The sequence below is a fragment of the Lutjanus erythropterus genome, chromosome 1, assembly GCF_056507025.1.
Source record: "Lutjanus erythropterus isolate fLutEry1 chromosome 1, fLutEry1.hap2, whole genome shotgun sequence".
Lineage (NCBI taxonomy): Eukaryota > Metazoa > Chordata > Actinopteri > Lutjaniformes > Lutjanidae > Lutjanus > Lutjanus erythropterus.
The window spans coordinates 29,682,481-29,702,232 of NC_139317.1; the positions used below are offsets into that span (position 1 = coordinate 29,682,481).

At 38.8% G+C, this 19,752-nt stretch overlaps 1 protein-coding gene across 1 annotated transcript in view; it reads right to left on the bottom strand.

Moving 5' to 3' along the window:
* Positions 1-19,752, bottom strand: part of ush2a (Usher syndrome 2A (autosomal recessive, mild)) — a 247,658-nt gene that overhangs the window by 174,105 nt on the left and 53,801 nt on the right. The window contains exons 15-25 of the mRNA XM_084719301.1: positions 18,811-19,094; positions 17,253-17,478; positions 16,873-17,010; positions 14,216-14,396; positions 9,774-9,937; positions 9,259-9,417; positions 8,900-9,128; positions 7,483-7,606; positions 6,883-7,030; positions 4,554-4,835; positions 784-959 (exon numbers count right to left, since the gene is read on the bottom strand). Of these exons, the coding sequence (XP_084575427.1) occupies positions 784-959; positions 4,554-4,835; positions 6,883-7,030; positions 7,483-7,606; positions 8,900-9,128; positions 9,259-9,417; positions 9,774-9,937; positions 14,216-14,396; positions 16,873-17,010; positions 17,253-17,478; positions 18,811-19,094 (2,111 nt within the window). The remainder of the gene's footprint in view (positions 1-783; positions 960-4,553; positions 4,836-6,882; positions 7,031-7,482; positions 7,607-8,899; positions 9,129-9,258; positions 9,418-9,773; positions 9,938-14,215; positions 14,397-16,872; positions 17,011-17,252; positions 17,479-18,810; positions 19,095-19,752) is intronic.

Genomic DNA, 19,752 nt, shown 5'->3' on the forward strand with positions numbered 1-19,752 from the left:
GGCTGCGGTCATGTCACACTGACTTTGGCCCAATGGTGGTCAGCCTCCTTTCTGTCTCCCTCCAACAAACGAGTGTTGTGATACTGAGCTCATGTGTGCAGGAGAGCAGAGAGAGATGTTTTTAAAAGTCTCTTTATGTTCAGCTCTCAGTACTTCTGTATCTTCACACTGAATCTTTATGTTTTTAAATGTAGTTTCTCTCCTCTGTCTGTGTTTTTTACTGTCAGGTGTTGGTTTTATTACACACAGCTGATGACTGCCGGTCTGTGCTCGCTCACGATAGCCTCTTAAACTGCTTGTGCTCATGAAGGGCATGCTGCCCATCTAGTGGGAGAGGCTGAGGACACAGAAAACAAAACCTAACTCAGATGAGACTCAAAAATCAATCGTTTTCCAGTTGTCTACCTACTGCGGCTTTAAGCTGAGTCCTGCTACCATGTTTAATTAAACATAATCTGGTAAGGTATCAGTGCTAAGATTTCAAAGTGCTCACACATGCACTGCATCAAACCAAGTGCAATTCATTAAACTGTCTGGCCAGTTAAAATGTTGGTTCATTTACAAGTTTCATTCTCTATTACTGCAGGTGAGAGCAGTTTCTACACAACAAAAGCATGGTGAACATTAGTTGTACTGAGGACAAACTAATCCAACAGGATTTACCAAAAAAAAAAAACCTAAGGTGCAATTTTCACAACATCTGTAGGTTACAGATAAGCTTAAAAGTTTTGCAGCTGTCCTGCTCATTATGTGCAAGGGCATGTGTGAGTGTGTATGTCCTACCTGACTAATAAGCGGAGGAGCATAGGGATTGCTGGTCTGTTCAGTGAGCAAATTGACACGATATTCTGTGACCTGTCCTCTTGCGATGATCCCTTGGCCCTCAGTGGAGCTCCATGCAACTTTGAGACTGGTGGATGACAGTGCAGACACTTCTGGAGGAGCCATCAACTCTGGGACTGGAAAAATGGCACACACACAAACATACAGTGTACACATGAAAATATACATATCACACATATTGATCCATTTGTTAATGATGAGCTAATCATTAACTAATCATAAATCATTTGTACATATTTGTTAATTAAATATTTTTTGAGGTACTGATGTGTCGGAGGAAACAATAATTATGTTAATAATAATAAGTAATATTAACAAGTCATTAAATATTATAATTATAAAATATATCTCAGCATTTTGAGAACACATAAAAAGGGTTAGGAGGCGATGTTAATTCACTAACATTCACGCAAATGATAGCAGAACCCAGCATACCATAAGCAATTTCTTTACACAGCTTTTGCAACCACCAATTCAAAGAATAAACTATTCATAGTGTACAAGTTTCTTATTTAGTAATGCTAATCTCTTGCATTAACTAATATAGAACCCCAAAGATACATAAATGAAGATAACATTAACTGCTCCCTTCAGCACTTCACATTTTTTGCATACAAGGGTGTACATAATGTCCTTAAACAAACGTATACTCCCTAATTTATGCTTCTTTAACTAGTATATTTACATACATATGTATACATATGAAAGATTTTAATGTTTAACGGCAAAATGGCTCAGCTAGCAGATTGACCCAGAGGTAGGTTAGCAAGGTTATTTAACAATGATTTCTAACATCCTCTTCCAAAACTTTATACATATGATTAACACTTCTAACAGTCACATGGATAATACTCAGCCAGTAATTCCTCCGCTGCTTTCAGCAGTATATGAAAATGTTAAGCTTAGATGAAGTTTGCTACAAACTGCAATTCAGAACAGTTTGTTTTGCGCACTGCTAAAACCAGTTAAAACCAGATTAAACTGGTAAAGCTTGCCCAGCACATCAATCACATGACTGCTGCCTTCTGTTGGCATCAGGTGGGATTGTTTCAGAGCTAACTTGTTACTGTTCATTGATGTCATAATGGGAATAAAAGACATGTAAGATGTGAAAATGGTTTATCATCAAAAATTATGACTTATAATTGATAATGGATCATTAATATAAACTTCTTTTCCTGCTGAAAACATTTAAACCAAATCTGCAGTTCTAAAGTTCACCACAGTGTTTCTCACGTCAATGAATGGACACTTTCGCTAAAATTTATTATGATGTTCTGGGGTTTTAATAATAAATGATTAAAACATTCAAGTCATGTAAGATTTCACATTGATCATTTAAAAATCTTAAAGGAAAATTCAACACTTACATCACTGTACATCTCCAGGAATTAATAAAGCTTTGTAAATCACCACACTGATGCACCCATGCATGTCAACGTGCCTTGTCTTCAACTTTAGTCACTAATTGCTACATTTCCCATAGTGCCATCGCTTGTATTCAGTACGGTATAGATAAAAATGTGCATATTAATCAGTACAGTCAAAGAAACAATGACAACAGGGTAAGCCAGTTTACTTTAAACTGAAAAACTGAGAATATGACTCAAATCACTGGTTGCATTCAGATTAATATCTGTTTAATTAGCTTCTACAATGAATTATACATTTTGATTATCAAAAATCACTGTTGAGTCTAAAAAGATGTATTTTCTCTTATCAATTTGTGTGTTTGACACTATAACATGAGAAGCTGATGAGATGTAAAAGTTTAAACTAGTAAACAAATATATTAACATGAACTTTTATACTAAGTTAATTAAAAATAAAATACAAATTTAGTCATATGTTTAAAATTGAGACTTAGTGGATATTATGTGGATTTAATGGATTTAAATATTCTGTAATTCTACGGTTGTGAGAGCCACTATTACATGACAGATTAGAGAGGCGGATTCTTTTATTGTACTGTTGATGGCATCAAGCTGTGAAATATGCTGTGAAATGTGATTTCTTCGCAGACATAACCATATTCTTTCTTTCTAACCAGCACAACTACGTGCACAAACACTGACACACACTCCACATTTAAAATGGTGTTATCATATGCTTGTTATCCAGACACATAGCTTAGAGTGATGTTGGAGGCAACCGTTTAGTCCTAATGAGCCATATCATCTATTTGAAATTCAAATACCTTAATGAGTTTCCCCTCCCCCACATGCAGTTTTTATTTCGTCCCTCATTCCCTACTTCCTTTCTCTTCATTCCTTTTGACAAATGAATGCATTTTTTATTCAATACAATTTATTTTTATTCATTCATAAGCAAAGTTGTCTGGTGGATGGATTTTGACCGGAACGTCTCTTGATTACATTGTGGTAGATACTCAGATCTCAAATTGCTCACATTAAATCAGTTTAATACTTTTTTTGTCCACAACTTGCTGCATTCTTCTGCCCGAGGAAAGGCCAACCACCTCCATGTTGACTGCAACACTACATCATTCACATGCTAAAATTTTGGCAAAAATTTCTGACGCTAAGCAACACAGAAATCAAATTTATCATTCAGATTACAGCAACAGACATTTACTAATGTTTCTGATTCACCTCCCTACTGACTTGCCTGCTGACTCACGCTGTAAAGATTTCAAAGCAACTGGCTTCACATTTTATTGTTTTAATTCAAACTCTTATGTTTAGAAATAAAACAGGTTTTGCCGATTTATAATCAACTGTTGAGATAATTTACTTAGTTCCTCAGATAAAGATAAATCTTTTTAGGAACCCCCAAAAATCTGTATTTCAAAATTTGTTCACACTAAGCTGTCAGTCCAATTTGTCATTATTTGGGTGCTTGAAAAGTAAGCAGTTGCCATTATAACAAATGAAATTATTAACCATTATGTACTTTCACTTCACTTCAATGAATTTACTCAACATTTTTTTAGACACATTTTGTTTTGTGTCTAAAACTCAATAAATCAGTCTCAATAAATGTGTATAGGTTGAGAAGCTTTTTTCTATCTTATTTCAAAACCTAAAAGTCTGAGTTTGATTTGAAACAAAAAAAAAAGTTAAGACACTTAATATTATGAGTTTTTTGTACAGTGCATCTACCTACCCACCTTACCACCAAGAAACAACCACAGCTTACCAGATTTACATTAAGTAAAATAAGAAGTAAGATTTAGGCCTTTACTTCTAGTATAAAGTAAAAAGTATTTACTTTAAATTTCAGATGAGACCTTGGTGTTTTATGAATAGAAAGATGGACGTAGTACAGGATTTTTATGAAGCCAACATCTAATGGTCAGGGGAGAAACTCCAGCTTCCACGTTGGCCTCACAATTCAGCGATGATGGTTGCCAACTGGCAAAGAGTCTGTTCTTTCACAGCACTCAAAGAAAAACAAACAAACACAGATTTATTATCTATGAGAAAAAAACCAATAGATAATAACTGTGTGCTTGTTGTCTATGGGGAAAGCCCAGTGACCTTTCTGTTGACTATGAAGTTGTTTGACTTTGTTTGATGGTGAATCACTGTTGGTAAAAGACTAATTAAGATATCAACACAGCCCTACTACCTACATAGTTACCTAAATACACCGAAATTTGAAGATTAAGTTGATTTACATAGGTTATTTCTTTGAATGTGGATTACAAACAACACATCTAAGCTAAGTGTAACCATGGTTATACAGACCTCCCTCCATGGTGCGTGCTGTGGTCCATCCTGATGCGACACTTCCGGCCACATTGATGCTCACAACTCTAATCTGGTAGGTGGAGAACGCCTGCAGACCTTCTACAATGGCACTGCTCTCAGGGGGTGAGACTGTGCTCCTGTTGGCTGGCTGTGCTTCTGAGACCTCACTTGGATCCAGCCAACCAGAGCTGAAGAACACTCTCTTCTCAACACTAGGACTTGTTCTGTTCTGCGATTCCACTGGTCCACGCAGAAAGACCTCATACCTCGTGATGACACCTGTGCAGGAAACAAAATAGTTTAGAAAAAGTTGGAGAGTGCAAGAGATTAGTAGAGTGTTTACGTTTTTCAGTGAAAGAAATCCTTACTAAACACTTGTTTCTGAAATGAAAAAGGAAGCAACAATTGCAGTGACAGGAACTGTCAGGGAAACAGAGCACCAGTTTTCTTTTTTACGCCAGCTCAACTCTTTTTATTGAATTAGTGTCCCAGTGCCAATTCAGCCTGTTTATGATAAAAGAATCACAGCATCAAGTGTGTATTAGAAACTGCAGCCCTGCTTAATACTTATCCCTATTGACAACAGGATGCTTAAATTTGTACTTTTTTTCAATACAGTAATGTTGTTTTGAGGAAAATCTAATACCACAAATAATGAGAAAGCCCTGGCCAGTGCTTGGCCCTGTCGTAGAAAACAGGCTGATAATGACTAAGTCCTGGCTAGTCCTGTTTAGCTCTCTAGTGGAAACCAGGCTATTGTCCTAATCTCTCATGTTCTATTCCACTTGTTAATAGGAAAATGACAGAGCTGGGTTAGAATGAGGACAGAGCAGGCAGCAGCAAAACACAATGAGAGACTTACAGACACACTATGGAATAGATGAGTGTCCAAATGTTGTTTTAAGTATAAAAGACAAAAAAAATCAAATAATATGGGGGAGCTTAACATATAACCTTTGTTATAAGACCCCTCTCTTTACCCTGCTCTTTTTATTCTTTTCCTTTCCTTTACATCCATGACAGTCTTTATTCCTTAACTCGCATTATTTTTTAATCCTGTCTCCTCCTTCTCTCTCCCCTCTATTATAAATAGAGTGCATATAAAGTACTTCCTATAACAGCAGTTTACATGAAACTAGCTTTAAGGCAGCAAAATACTAACATTAACATTCTTGTTGACTTTGCTGAACTACTGACAACCGTCTTTACTAAATTCATCAAATGTTGGAAAATGGAGAATAAATAATAGACCTTGTGTTATCCAATCATTTGCTGGTGTATCTATTCCTCTGACCATTCAACATTAGCAACAATTGATACTGATGTATTAATTACAGCACTAATGATATTTTTCTATCTTTGATGTCTGTGAATGATATTTTAATAATAAAATCTAAACTGTCTTTAATGTCTATGACAAGGAAAGGTCGTGCTGAAAAGCTGAGGGCAGATGACATTAACAAAAATAAAAATGGGCTTCTATGAGACACTCCATATTTGCAAATCAGAACTGAGAAGGGGTTAGCAATAATGCCAACCAGCCATACACTGTGCTACTATAGCTCAGTTGGTGGGGCGTGCGCCCCATGTGCTGAGGCTGTTGGTCCTCTGCAGCGGCCGCTGGTTCGGCTCCCGCCTGCGGCCCATTTGCCTTCTCTCTTCACCCCCCTTTCCTGTCATGTCTTCAGCTGTCACTATGATTAAAGGCAAAAGCCCAAAAAATAATCTTAAAAAAAAAAAAAGGTACTGGTATTGTAATTTTTAAACAATTGAGAGCAATATCAATTATTCTTTAAAGTATGAACTGATGATAGAGAAAATCATGGAAGAAGACAGAGAAACACATGAAACAAGGCTTTTTATGAAACTGGGAGGGTAACAGATTAACAGAGAGAGAAAAAAACGAAAGACACAAACAGAAAGAGAAACCCAGGTTACGGGGCTTTGTATGACACTGAGCCTTAGAGCCATTACAAAGCTCTCTGGATTTACCAAAGGCAGTTCCAGTTCAGTGCGTATTTCTGCGTGTGTGTGTAGTGGTGTTAGTTGATTCTCGTATTTCTTCAGTAACAAAGGCCTAAAAGCCATGCTACTAGGCTGTGTTTCATGTTATTTAAACGTGTGTCGTATGTGAAATTATTCAACTGTATGATTAATTCTGACATGGACATTAATAATTTATATATTTGTTAAGCCATGTAATTGTAATATACTTATAATAAACACACATACATGATGCGTGCACAGTACATATTTGTGCATGTTGTTCTGCATTAAATCCCTACAAGTTACATGAATTGTACAGTATGCATGTGTATGTACCTACCATTTGGCTGACTGGGGGGCTCCCAGGAAGCATGCAGTGTATGAGGTCCTGTAGCAGTGACTGTGGGTGTGGGCTGGTTTTGTGGGGGGGCAGAGGCCGTCAGAAAAGACAGTGGAGGAGTAGAGGTACATCCACCAGAGGAGCACGCCTGAAGACAAAGTTAGAATATTTCATTATTATTTTGTAGGCTGTACATGCTGAAAACTTTGGTCAAAAATTCAAGTACACTTGCTGTAATCTTTTGATGATACAGTATCAGTATCATGATATTAGACTAGACATTGTCTTAGATTTTGGAAAGCATTATATAACTAACCAGACTGTTCTATTTTTTGACTTTACCCACTTAGCCGTTTTATCCACATTAATTCTAATTATTTATCAAAAATCTCATTGCATTAATATTTTGTGAAAGCACTTATAGCCACATATAGTTTTCCTCCGATGTCAAAATCAAAGCATTTGGTTGACAATATTAATATTGCAATATTTTATTTTGTCCATATCGCTCAGCCCTAATACAGTTTCTTCACATATTAATCTTTTTATCGGGAATGAGACTCTGCAGGCTCAAAAACACTGGTTGTTTGCTCCACCTACCTCCAGTATTGCAGTGTACTCGGTGAAGGGCTTTAGACCACTTGCTACAGCCTCTGTAGATAAGCCTGTGTAGTGAATAACTGACTCTGCTCCACTAGATGACTCCATGGAGGATAACACAAACCTGCAGGAGACAAAAAAGATGTGATAATCAATTCATCTCTTAATTTTCCTGTCCCCTATCCCTCTACTAGGCCACATGGTTTTGTGATGTGCTTCAGTTAAAAACTAACGCTGGGATGTCATGAGGGTGCAGGGGCTAAGACATGTACCATGTAAACAGGCTACTGTTGCAGGTCATTACCCTCTCGCCTCCCACTTTTCTGGAAAAATGCCCCTAAAATAATAAAAAAATTACTTCATACTTTATAAAAGTTACATGACTTCACTGATTATCCTCCTCTATCATACCACTTACTGATACTCCCAAATCCAGTTATATCCACATTTTCCATATTCCATAAATTCAACATTTCTAGCACCCCAAGGTAAACTGGCTTTGAGACAAATAAAATGGTTTTCCTTTCTTCCTTCCACTCATTCCCCTTTTCAACTAAACTCCACATCAACTGAGGATTCTGCGCATCCTTTGATTCCTCATTGGCCTCCAGCAAAGAGTACTTTTTTCGCCTCCTGTACCCACAAGTCCTTCACTTGGTTGCTCTCTAGATCTTATGTTCTCCATCTCTCTCTTCTCCTATAATTATTAATGGGCCTCTATCTGCATCTACCTAAAAAACTAGATCTGTTTTGCATTTCCACCAGGCACAGTTTAGTACCCTTAAATGTAGGCAGGGTTGTTTAGGGGGCCTCAGGGCTAACCGCTTTCACTTTTCCAGCAGTTGTGAAACAACAGGCAAGACCTTTCTTGGTCTTAAGAAAGTTATCTGACAATCTGGGAACCTATTCTCTACATTTACTGCCAGATTGACAACTGACTGCTACTTTTCCTCTCCTCTGCTTGTATTCGCCATCACTTTTTTGCTGCTTGCTCTCTCACTTTCTCTACACACACGTTTTATTTTCTTTCTTCTTTGTACATGGTTGTTTATTACAAAAACAGGATAAGGGTGCAGGCAGCAAGATAAAAGACTGCTGAAAAAAGACAGGAGCTTGGGAAATCCTATATCAGAGAGCGGACGACAAGACGACTCTTGATTTTCTCTGACCAATCGGTGGTAACATGTTTTAACTCCACCTGTTAGCATTGGCTCAGCTCACTTTTCTCCTCAGTTTCAGTAATCAGCAGTCAGAACCACAACATAGATTATAGGTAGAGCAACTGAAGATTGTTTCTCACTTTGAAAACTTCAAGTTGGAGTGTAGTGAATGTTTATTTGTAGTTTCTGCCTCTATGCTGACTAGAGTACAGGGTTCTCTGTCTCCAAGTCATCCCCTCCTTTCCCTCCTTACTCACCTTTCCACTGGGCCCGTGTCATTTCGTGGTGTGCTCCAGTTAAAGCTAGCAGTGGCCGGACCAGGTCGTCCCACAAGGTTTAAATGAAGCTGTTCTGCTTCAGGCGGTGCGCCTAAAGTTTGGTATGATGCTGATGCACTTATTGTCACACCAGCCACATTAGCTGTTATGAGCCAGTAAGAGTAGTTGGTGTAGGGAAACAAATCAGTGTCTTCAAACGATTCAGGACCTTTAGATAAGAGAGAAGAAGAAAAGCGTAAGATGGGAAATGAGTTTAGGGTAGTAGGAGATTTAATCAAAGGAAAACGATGTTGATTTCATGTGTATCTGAAATAGTAAGAAAGAGTGTGGATACTCACTGAAAGGATAATAACTTTTGATGATATGCACTGACTGTCCATCCCTGATGAGTGTGTAGTTAAGTCTGTTTGAATTTGGGGAGTCAGGTGGATGCCAAGAGAGCTGAATGGAAGAATAACTGAGAGCAAAACCTACTGGTGCAGGTTGCTGGGAGGGTGCTGCACAGAGAGACAAACATATTGACAGAAGTAAACAGTGATAGACAGAGAGAAAAAAAAATGACTAAATAAATTAAATAATTTCATTTTACAGGGACAAATGGTTTACAATTAGACCATGCTGACTGTGTGAAATTGCGCTCTTAGAGTCAACAATAAATCAGCAAGCCACCTCCTATGAAATACGTCAACAGTACACTTATTTGCCTTCTTGTCAAGAGTCTGTATGATAACTATGAAGTTGCAGTCAGTGGCTGGTTAGCTTAGCTTAGCATAAAGACTAAAAACTGGGGAAAACAGTTAGCATTTAAGTCAGTGTGTGGATTTGTGCTTGTGTGTTAGCATATAAAACAAACCTTTACTGCAGCCAAAGGGGTTCTCAAGGTTGAAATGACTTGCTTCAGCTTGACATACATCACACTTGTCTCCAGTTACCAGCAGCTTACACATACACACCCCTGAGTCTGGATGACATGAACCGTTGACACTGCCCATCAGGTCACATGCACAAGGCTGGCATCTGGTCAAGCAGACAAACAAACAAAAAAAGACCATGATTTCATTAAGATTAAAGACCATTAATTTGTTCAAGCTGCTTGAAAACAACATCAACATCAAACTGAGTTGTGATAAATTACTGTTCTTCTTTAACACACAGTACAAATTAAATACACGCACAAAACCTATAGAATATAAAGAGGAATTGCAATGCAAGTCATTTGAAGAGCTAATGTTTCTTTTAAACAAACTATAGACTTCCTATGAGGTTTGTAGGGGTTTATAAATCAATCACCACAGAGACACACTGTATTGCCTTAGTCACGGGTGGTGAAGTAAATGTTATTGCTTGGATGTGGGTGGTGGGCCAAAAATAGAGAAAGATAATGCATTAGTGTGCAAATGTTCAAAGATAACTTGCAACTGTGTGTGTGTGTGTGTGTGTGTGTGTGTGTGTGAGTGAGAGAGAGAGAGAGAGAGAGAGTATGTGTGTATCTGAAAGGTGTTGGGTCTTCACCTTAACACTGTGAGGGAGACCCTTGCTACCGTCTATCCCACCCACCACCACCCTCTAGCTGTGAAACTAACTTCACAGAAACTGCATTCCCCTCAGACTTGTCACTTGCAACTGTGTGTGTGTGTGTGTGTGTGTGTGTGTGTGTATGTGTGTGTCTGACGGTGTATGTGTCTGGGTCACCAGTGTGGTGTTACCCTCACTGGGGCTGGGCAGCGGGTGATCATCCGGCCAGCTACCTCACACCTTTACACACAGTCACACGCACACACAGACACACACATGGTCACATGTGCAACACAGTCTGCTTGTTGGAAGATGTTTGGCTCACATCTCACATTTGCACGCACACACACACACACACACACACACACACACACACACACACACACACACACACACACACACACACACACACACACAGAATAGCACTGAATAAACTCCATACACCCCCATGCACACGCACGCACGCACACACACATACCGCTACACCTTCTTTATTGCTATGTGAAAAGCCACAGCCTCTTAACGAGCCGCAAATTTGTCCTGTCAACTGGTGCTCGCACACACACACAGACACCAACACTCAAAAACACACAAAGCACAAATACACACATACTCACAAATGCCATAGTGACTCGACCTTCACTCCATTCCCAAGGAGAAAGAAAACACTAACATCACACCCATTCTCTCTTTTTTATCAACCTCAGAGTACAGTATGTGTGTGAAAGAGAGTAATTTGTGTGTATCTAGTGAGATATAGCATGCTAATACAAACAAGCATTTAACAGTGACATGCGAGGAATTGCGAGCGAATTGACACAACACCGTCATGTGTCATGTACAAACTCCAATTCCAAAAAAGATGGGACATTGTGTAAAATGTGAACAGAAAAAGAGTGCAAAGATTTGCAAATCATTCCTGAACTCTCTTCAGTTGAAAACACTACAAAGACAGGATTTTATAATGTTCAAACTGACAACTGTTTTTGCAAATACTCATTCTGAATTTGATGCCTGCCACACTTTGCAAAAAACACCTGTTTGGCACATTTCACAGGTAAACAGGTAACAGGTGACAGTATCATGACTGGATATGGAAGGGACATCCTTTACAGACTCAGTTGTCCACAAGCAAGGATGGGGTGAGGTTCACTGTGTGGGCAAAGGAAGGATGAAGGAAATTAGGGATTTCACCATCTACAATCCATAATATCACTGAAAGATTCAGAAACCGACATTAAATGCCTGTGACCTCAGCCAGCAAGCATAAAAAAAACCCACATGACTGAAAAAAGGATATCTCTACATGGGCTCAGGAACATGTTGATAAACCACTGACAATGAACACACTTCATTGCTGCATCTAAAAATACAAGTTAAGACTCTACAATGCAAAATGAAACCATATATCAACAACATCTGGAAACGCCGCTGACTTCGCTGGGCCCAAGCTCATCTAAGATGAACTGATTGAAAGGGGAGAAGTGTGCTGTGACTTGACAAATGCACATTTTTTCTCCAAAATCATGGACGACGGTAACCTGATAGGGCACGTTGTTACACAGAAACATCTGGGAAGTCGTCCTTGGAAACTATTTGGAAAAGGGCACTGATTCGATGAAAAATATGTATATCACATTTAACACAGGCCATCTTCGACCACTCAGATCAAACTCTTAACGAAGCTGGTCAGGAAAAGAAAGAAAACATCTTTTCCATTGAGAAAAGCCTTCAGTGCTGTTTTTTGACTGATGCTATTCCAGTATCTACGCTAATCTCTTCAGGAGCCGCCATTGTTTGTTCAAGATGAGTTGCTTCCACAAACTCTTCTCGCTGTCGTCACACCTAAAACCATGCCTGTAGCTGCCAGTAGTTCCTTCTAGGACACTGACTGGCTGCACCACTTTGGGAGTGGACACAAATGAATAACTTGAAGCCTGATTCTGGCATGACCTTGTGAGCTTGTGAATCCAGCTGGCTTGCAAGGTAAAGATGTCATGTCCTCTGGGTAAAAGAGGAGAAGGACGATTCAGATTGTTACCAGTGCAAAAGTCAAAGCCAGCATCTGTGATGGTCTCATTGGTGCTAAAATGTACATATAGGTTTTGGAGCAATATACGCTGTCATCCAAACGGCATCTTTTTTAGAGATGTTCCTGCACATTCTGCATATGTTACAACCGTGTGGCTTCACAGTAAAAGAGTTCCTGCCTGCAGTCTAGACCTGTCTCCCATTGAAAAAGCATGGTGCACTATGAATCACAGAATACAACAAAAAAAGATTCCAGGCTGTTGTGAACCTAAAGTCATACTTGTAAATCAAGCAAGAATGGGAAATAATTTCTTTTCCAAAACATCAGCAATTAGTGTCCTCACTTCCCAAACACTTAAGTGTTGTTAAAAGAAAGCTCACAGTGGTAAACATACCCCTGTCCAAACGTTTTTGGAACATGATGCAGGCATCAAATTCAGAATTAAGTTTATCAGTTTGACTATTAAATGTGTTGTCTTTGTACTGTATTCAATTGAATATAGGTAGAAAATGATTTTTCTCATCATTGCATTCTGTATTTACTTACTACAACACACATTTTATGTTAATATAGGTTTTAGACTATTTGAATATATGTAATCACTCAAAACAAAATTATGTGCGTAAGTGAATGTGTCGATACTTAATCACTCCAGAGAGAATTCCCATCATATTTTCCTGTGATGAAGGCAACAATGGTCAGCATTTCTCCAACCCGGTTCTCCGTGGTGATACACAGAGACACAGGAATATATCTTCAGCCAACTGCTCACACATCAATTTGTGTGTGTAAATTCATTTGTGTAAAGCCTATTGATTGAAGGGGGAGGATAAATTACTTGATGACATTTAGATGAAGAAATCCTTATTATGGAGCGACTCTGGGCACAGGATAAGCATTCAGCAGTAATAACCGAAGACTTTGTCATTTTTACAGCACAAAGAAATAAAATAAGACAGGAAAAAGTAAAGATAGAGAGAGACAGAGGTACAATATTGCGGCACTGGTATAAACTATAAATTAATGCTTGATCTATGCCTCTGACCACCTTTTCTTATCTTTTTCTGTCTTTATCCCAGCTATTTCTCTCTCATATTCTAATTATCCTACTCTTTTCTTCTTCTTTTTCTTCTCTCCTTTCTTAATCTCTTTGTAAAATAAACTTGTTATCACTCTGTTGTATTTTCTCTATCCTTCCATCATCCCATCCCTTGCTGCTGTGAGGAGATCTCAGCCACAGCCTGAACACTGGGGAATATAGCTATCAGGCAAGGTCAGCTAACACACACACACACACACACACACACACACACACACACACACACACACACACACACAGTGGACCACTAGTCAAACAGTCTGTGGATCATCTATCTGCTATGACACCCTGTTGAGAGGAACTTGGTGTGTGTGCGTACCAGAATTGCACCGGGTGTAATGTGCATAGTTACATTTGTGTATGTGTGTTTTAAGTTGTGTGTGTGAGATAGCCTGCAGGTAGAGACATGAGCGGTAAAGGTCAAAGCAGCTTTTAACTCGTGTAAGTCATATGTCTGCCAACCAATCTGTAAACTGTCTTTACAGAGACTGCACCTGCTGGTGTGTGTGCTCACTGCTCAGACGTGTAGCTACGTGCGCGCGTGTGTGTGTGTGTACATGCAAGTAGTGCAATTAATGGCTTTACAGGACATGCAACCTACAGATATGGTGTTCATCCATGTGTGTGTGATTGACTTTATGTGGGTTACCTGCCCAGGCCAGGGTTGAATCCAAAGAACATCTCACGACACTGGTCACAGCGTCGCCCTCCCACTGAGGGATGGGCACACACACACTGTCCAGTCTGGCTCTCACAACCACGCTGCGATGCTCCCATGGGATGGCAGTCACACTCTGCACACATGCTCTGATCTGGAGAGAGGTAGAAGCCTAGAGACAAACATAAAATTAAGTAAAATTGAGTAAGTAAAATCTGATTGCTTTGTCTATCACTTTATTAATCTTTTCATCTGCCTACAAGTGTATTCTTCTGTCTATACTTCTTTCATTTCACCTTCCTTCCTTTGCTATTGCCTTTATTTGTATTTTCTATTGCAAGATAACAGAACAACATGAGAGAGACAACAAAATCAGGGTGGAGGTTGGGAGGTTGTACTAATGGAAAGCATGGGAGAAAAGGGATGGGTAAACTGCTGGTAGTATGTCTGCCACGTACTCGAAGTAAAGCAGGATGGGGGGACCATCAAGGATCCCAAGAGCAGGTCATCTGTGTGGGGTCGGTACTGCCAGCAGGGTTGTTGCTTCTTTTTGTAATTATTTGTATGAGTTTACACCTCTTTACCATTACATGCTTTAAATATCATACTTGTACGTACATATTAACTTAACTCAAAATATCGGCTGCTTTATGCTCAGGTTGTGGTCTGCAAAAGTTTCATATTAAATGACACAAATTTCGTATGTGGCTGCATCTAAAATTCATCAGTGTTCGCTATAAAATGCTGCAGAAATGAGTTCTAAAACCCAGAAATGAGTGAGCATATGTGCAACTCTGGTTTGCTTGTCTTGATGTCAACTGGTTTGTTGAAAGGGTTTTTGGGTAGCTTTTATGTGTTTTAAAAAAAGGCAGTTGCTAAAAAAGTAGCAAAAACATAGTATTTTGTTAGCCACAGAGCTCTTTTTCTGCTCTAATCCAAAATCCAGTGGAAAAATCCAATTGGCTTTTTGTGAAGAGAAAAAGAACAATGCCAGCTTCTGGGCTGGCATATAAAAAGTCCTCCCTGCAGCACTATATAAATAAATTATATGCTATGTCGTAGACTGAAAGTACTGCATATGCATTATAAGTATGAACAAGCCATCATATATGGTGCTTATTCTAAATTGTGTCTAAACTGTTGTCTTTTTGACAAGATCTGATTATAATAATATTGAGTTAAAGTGTTCCTTCTATAGTACGGCCGCAACTAAATATTATTTTCATTGTCCATTAATCTGTCATTTATTTTCTCAATTAATAGATTAGTTGTTTGGTCTATAAAGTTTCAGAAAATGGTGAAAAATCAGCGTTTCCTAATGCCCAAGGTTGTGTCCTCAAATGTCTTGTTTTGTCTACATCTCAAAGATATTAATTTTCCTCTTGTAAAGGAGTAAAGAAATCAGAAAATATTCACATTTAAGAAGTTGGAATCAGAGAATTTTGACTTTTCTTTCTTCAAAAATTCTTCACACAAATTAATCAATTATCAGAACAGTTGGTTAGTTCGATTAATAATCGATTGATCATTGCAGCTCTATTATATAGCAAATAGTGAATGAGGACGACAGCCTGTTAGAATTTTGAGACACTTGATGCTCCTCCTAATAAGCATTAGGGACTGTTGTTTGCCATTTATGTATAACAGCATTTAACACAAAGCCAATAAGTGTGTGAGGTTACTTTAAGCACTTCAGGCTCTAAAGTATAAATCAATTCAGTTTATTTTTCTAATGGCAGCTAATAAACAAATTAGATATTCTATTTAGCCGCCTCAACAGAGAATTCTCAGTGGCATTTATACCATGTCACAGATTGGCAGTTTAAGAAATCATAAGGAACAATTTGTAGAAATAGAGCTTGGCAAATGCAATTGAATAAAAACAATGAATATTAATAATTAATAATAATGCCTATATTTGATTTTTGGGGAATTTGTGAGATACATATTATCCTCTGTCCTCTGTAACTTTTTTTTAACATCCTTCCATCAATACATCCATTCACAACTTGTGTTACAGTAAACCTGACGATGTTGTTAGCCCTCCTCCATTACTGACACAATGCAACAGCTGTTACCTCTCATCCCATGAGACTGACCACACACACCAATACACACACAGAGAAATTCATGAGGTAATGCACACACAAAAATCAAAGTGAGATGAGTGAGAAAAAGCAATCTTTCCCCTCTATGGTGCTGTTGTTGAGACCTGGCACAAAGGGGACAATCACTGAGTGGAGATCTGGCAGACGGCACGTGCCAACACACACACACACACACGGGAACACTAAAGGTTTGGAGTTCTTGCTGACCATTTTCCCCTACCATTCTCTACCATTTTTTGGCTTGTCTGACCTTTGGCCAGTAACCTATTCACTTAATTTATCCAGTCACTCTTTAAAGGACCTGTGTAGGCTTTAGTGGCATCTATCATGAACAACACAAAAGGCCATATCTAGAGCCAGTTTTTGGTTTGTCTGTTCTGGGCTACTGTAGAAACATGGCAGTGTAACAAATGAAAAAACTTTTGAAACTAATATTCGATTTCCAACATATTCTGCTAATAAATCCTGTAAGTCTTAAACACTAAACTTTTTAATCTATATATGATCCATCCATCTATCCATTATTCCGAACGGACTCACCCGGTCGGCAGCCGCTGCAGTCCTGTCCATAGCGTGTAGGGATACAAACACACTGCCCTGTGGTGCTGTCACACACTGACCCTGGCACTGTTCCTCTGGGGTCACAGACACACGGTACACAGCCCTGAGACAAACCTGCTGATGGAATACAAAACAACAACAGAGAGCACAATACATTTACAAGTTTTCTCCCAAACTGTCACTACCTGCAAATCAGCACAAGAACATGAAAGAACATAAACAAAATATCTCTTCAGACAAAAATCCTTACATGATATAATTATTGCACTGCATGTGTCTGTGCACGCCCATTAGTTACATTAGTTTTATTTCAATTACAGTAACTATGCCATCTCTAAAGTGACTCTGTGTTCTCTTACTTCCGAGGTGTAAACTCCTGTTGTAGTAGTTGAGGGCACAGTTGGTACATTGGGCGCCCTCCACCCCCTCTCGGCACGGGCACTGTCCGGTCCACATATCACACACACCCTCTGGCACAGTGCCACGGGTGTCACACGCACACGGCAGACAGCCCAGGGAGTTCCGCTGCTCCAGGGTGTGGTAACCATGACGACAAGAGTTGCAAAGACGTCCTTCCACATGTTCCTAAAGACGAACGAAATGATAGTAGGAAGACGGACAGGAGGGAGAGAAAGAGGGACGCATAGTGCAGAAAAGATGGGTGGAAGAAGAAAGATGAGTCCTTGTGCCGGATGAACTATGAATGAAGTGTCATAACTCAAACTATCAGAGTGACCCCAAAGGCCTACACAAGCATCAGTTCATCTGTTTTTAACACAACATATTTATCTTTACCTTCTGGTTCTGCCACTGGTATTGTTAATCTCCCATGTTTATTTTATCATGTTTATTTTATCATGTTTATTTTATTTATTTATTTATTTTGAATCAGTGGCCACCTTGGAGTTACTAGTGAATTTACAAACTCAGACACCCATGTCATGTTTTTCTTTTGGCTATCAATATTTTCCTATTCCTATATATTTTGCTTTTTGATAGATGAAAAAAAAAAATTAAGAAATTCAAACTGACCACTCTGACCACTTTTCCTGTCCTGTACGATGCTCTATAATTTTCTCTGCATTCAGACCATAACTCCAAAGATCATAATTATGTTTGTTGAGAATTTTCAATGAGTATACTATGTACCTATATTTACTATACTATACTACGCATAAATGTCACTGCAAGCTAGTGAAGGGAGTTGGTCTTTGCTAATCGCGCATACAACAAATTCACCTATGGCTGACATCATAGTATGGGTGTGTATCTCACTGACTGAGACTGATTTGATACGTATCTCGATACATGTTCAATGATACGATACATCTTTGACATTTTTAAATGGCCGACGATTCGGTTTGATATGATTCAGTCCTGTCATGATATGATTTGATATGATGCAATACAAGACAATGCAAAGTGGGAATCTTTACATTTTGATTCAATTAATGCTACATTTGTAGAGTGCTGTTAGTTGCAAAAAGAAATCCTAATAGTTTTACTAGATATAGTACCAGGAGAGTCAGAGAGAAGGAGACATTACAGTGGCGTTAACATCTTATTATGAGTCTCATGTGTAAATGAGATACTGAACCCTAAATGAGACTCTGTGAAAAAACTTTAAAACTGTTTAAAATATCAGTATTTTTGCAGTAAGATGATCTGCTGTTCTCTTTCATATTAATGTGTGTCCTAATGAGATGTATTGATACAAAAGTGCTGCAACGATTTGTTTCCGATTCATGTTCAGCTTTTTATTGACACAGGCCGTCTGAACCGATGCACTCAAAGCTTGCACATTAAAGTCCGATGCATCGGATGCATGAGTGAATTGTTACACCTCTACATCATAGTATGTAAAAAGTAATAAAAATATCATAAAAAAGAAAAGATAAGGTATACTTGTTGACTTGCCTTACAGACACACTGTCCTGTTTGAGGATCACAGTCTGTCCCGGGTACTGTCCCTTCTTGTGAGCAGTTGCAGGGGGCACAGGATCCCTCCAGTCTTAAACCATATGAACCCCTGCCACAAGAGTCACAGCGCTGCCCCCCCACCCCGGGCTTACATTCACACTGGCCCCCCTCAGGCTCACAGAATGGGCTGAGGGAGCCCAAGGGGTCACAGTCACATGGGATGCAGCCGTCTGGGTGGGACAGGTTCCAATAACCAAACTCACAGCGGTCACAAGAAAAACCTGGAGGGAAAGAAAGAATGAAAGAAAGAGAGAGTAAATTTACACAAATGTTGAGGAAGTAAGGAAGGAATCTGGAAGGAAACATGAATAAAGGAAATAGGAATAAAGAGAATTGATGCTTGTTTGTTCAACAACCAGCGTTTAGCCTCTCTCTATTCACAGGCGTGTGTGTGTGTGTGTGTGTGTGTGTGTGTGTGCGTGCGTGTGTGTGAGAGAGAGAGTGATAGAAATGGTGGGTGAGTGTATAAAACTGCCATCATTAGGGCCAGGCCCTCTACATATGATGGATCACTCACCTAAGGCCAAACACTTAATTTCACTGAGCGGGAAAATAAATAAATTAAGCAACTACAAGAAAAGAATGGAGGGAAAGAAAAAGAGGGGATGGAGGGATGGAAAGATGGATAGAGGAATATAAAAATAATGTTCATGAGAAAACCTTGGCTTTAAAGACAGACTTTTTTTTCCCGTTTTTTAAAAAAAACTATAAAATAATCTTTCTAGAAATAATCATTCTCACAAGGTTTTGCTTTGTTAAAATTTAAGAAATTTCAGAGGGTAAAAATACAGTTAAGGAACAAGTTAACGGTGAACATTCAAGACGTTCCATACTAAATATTGAATATCTGTCAATATTTTCAAGGCAAAAGGAGCTATG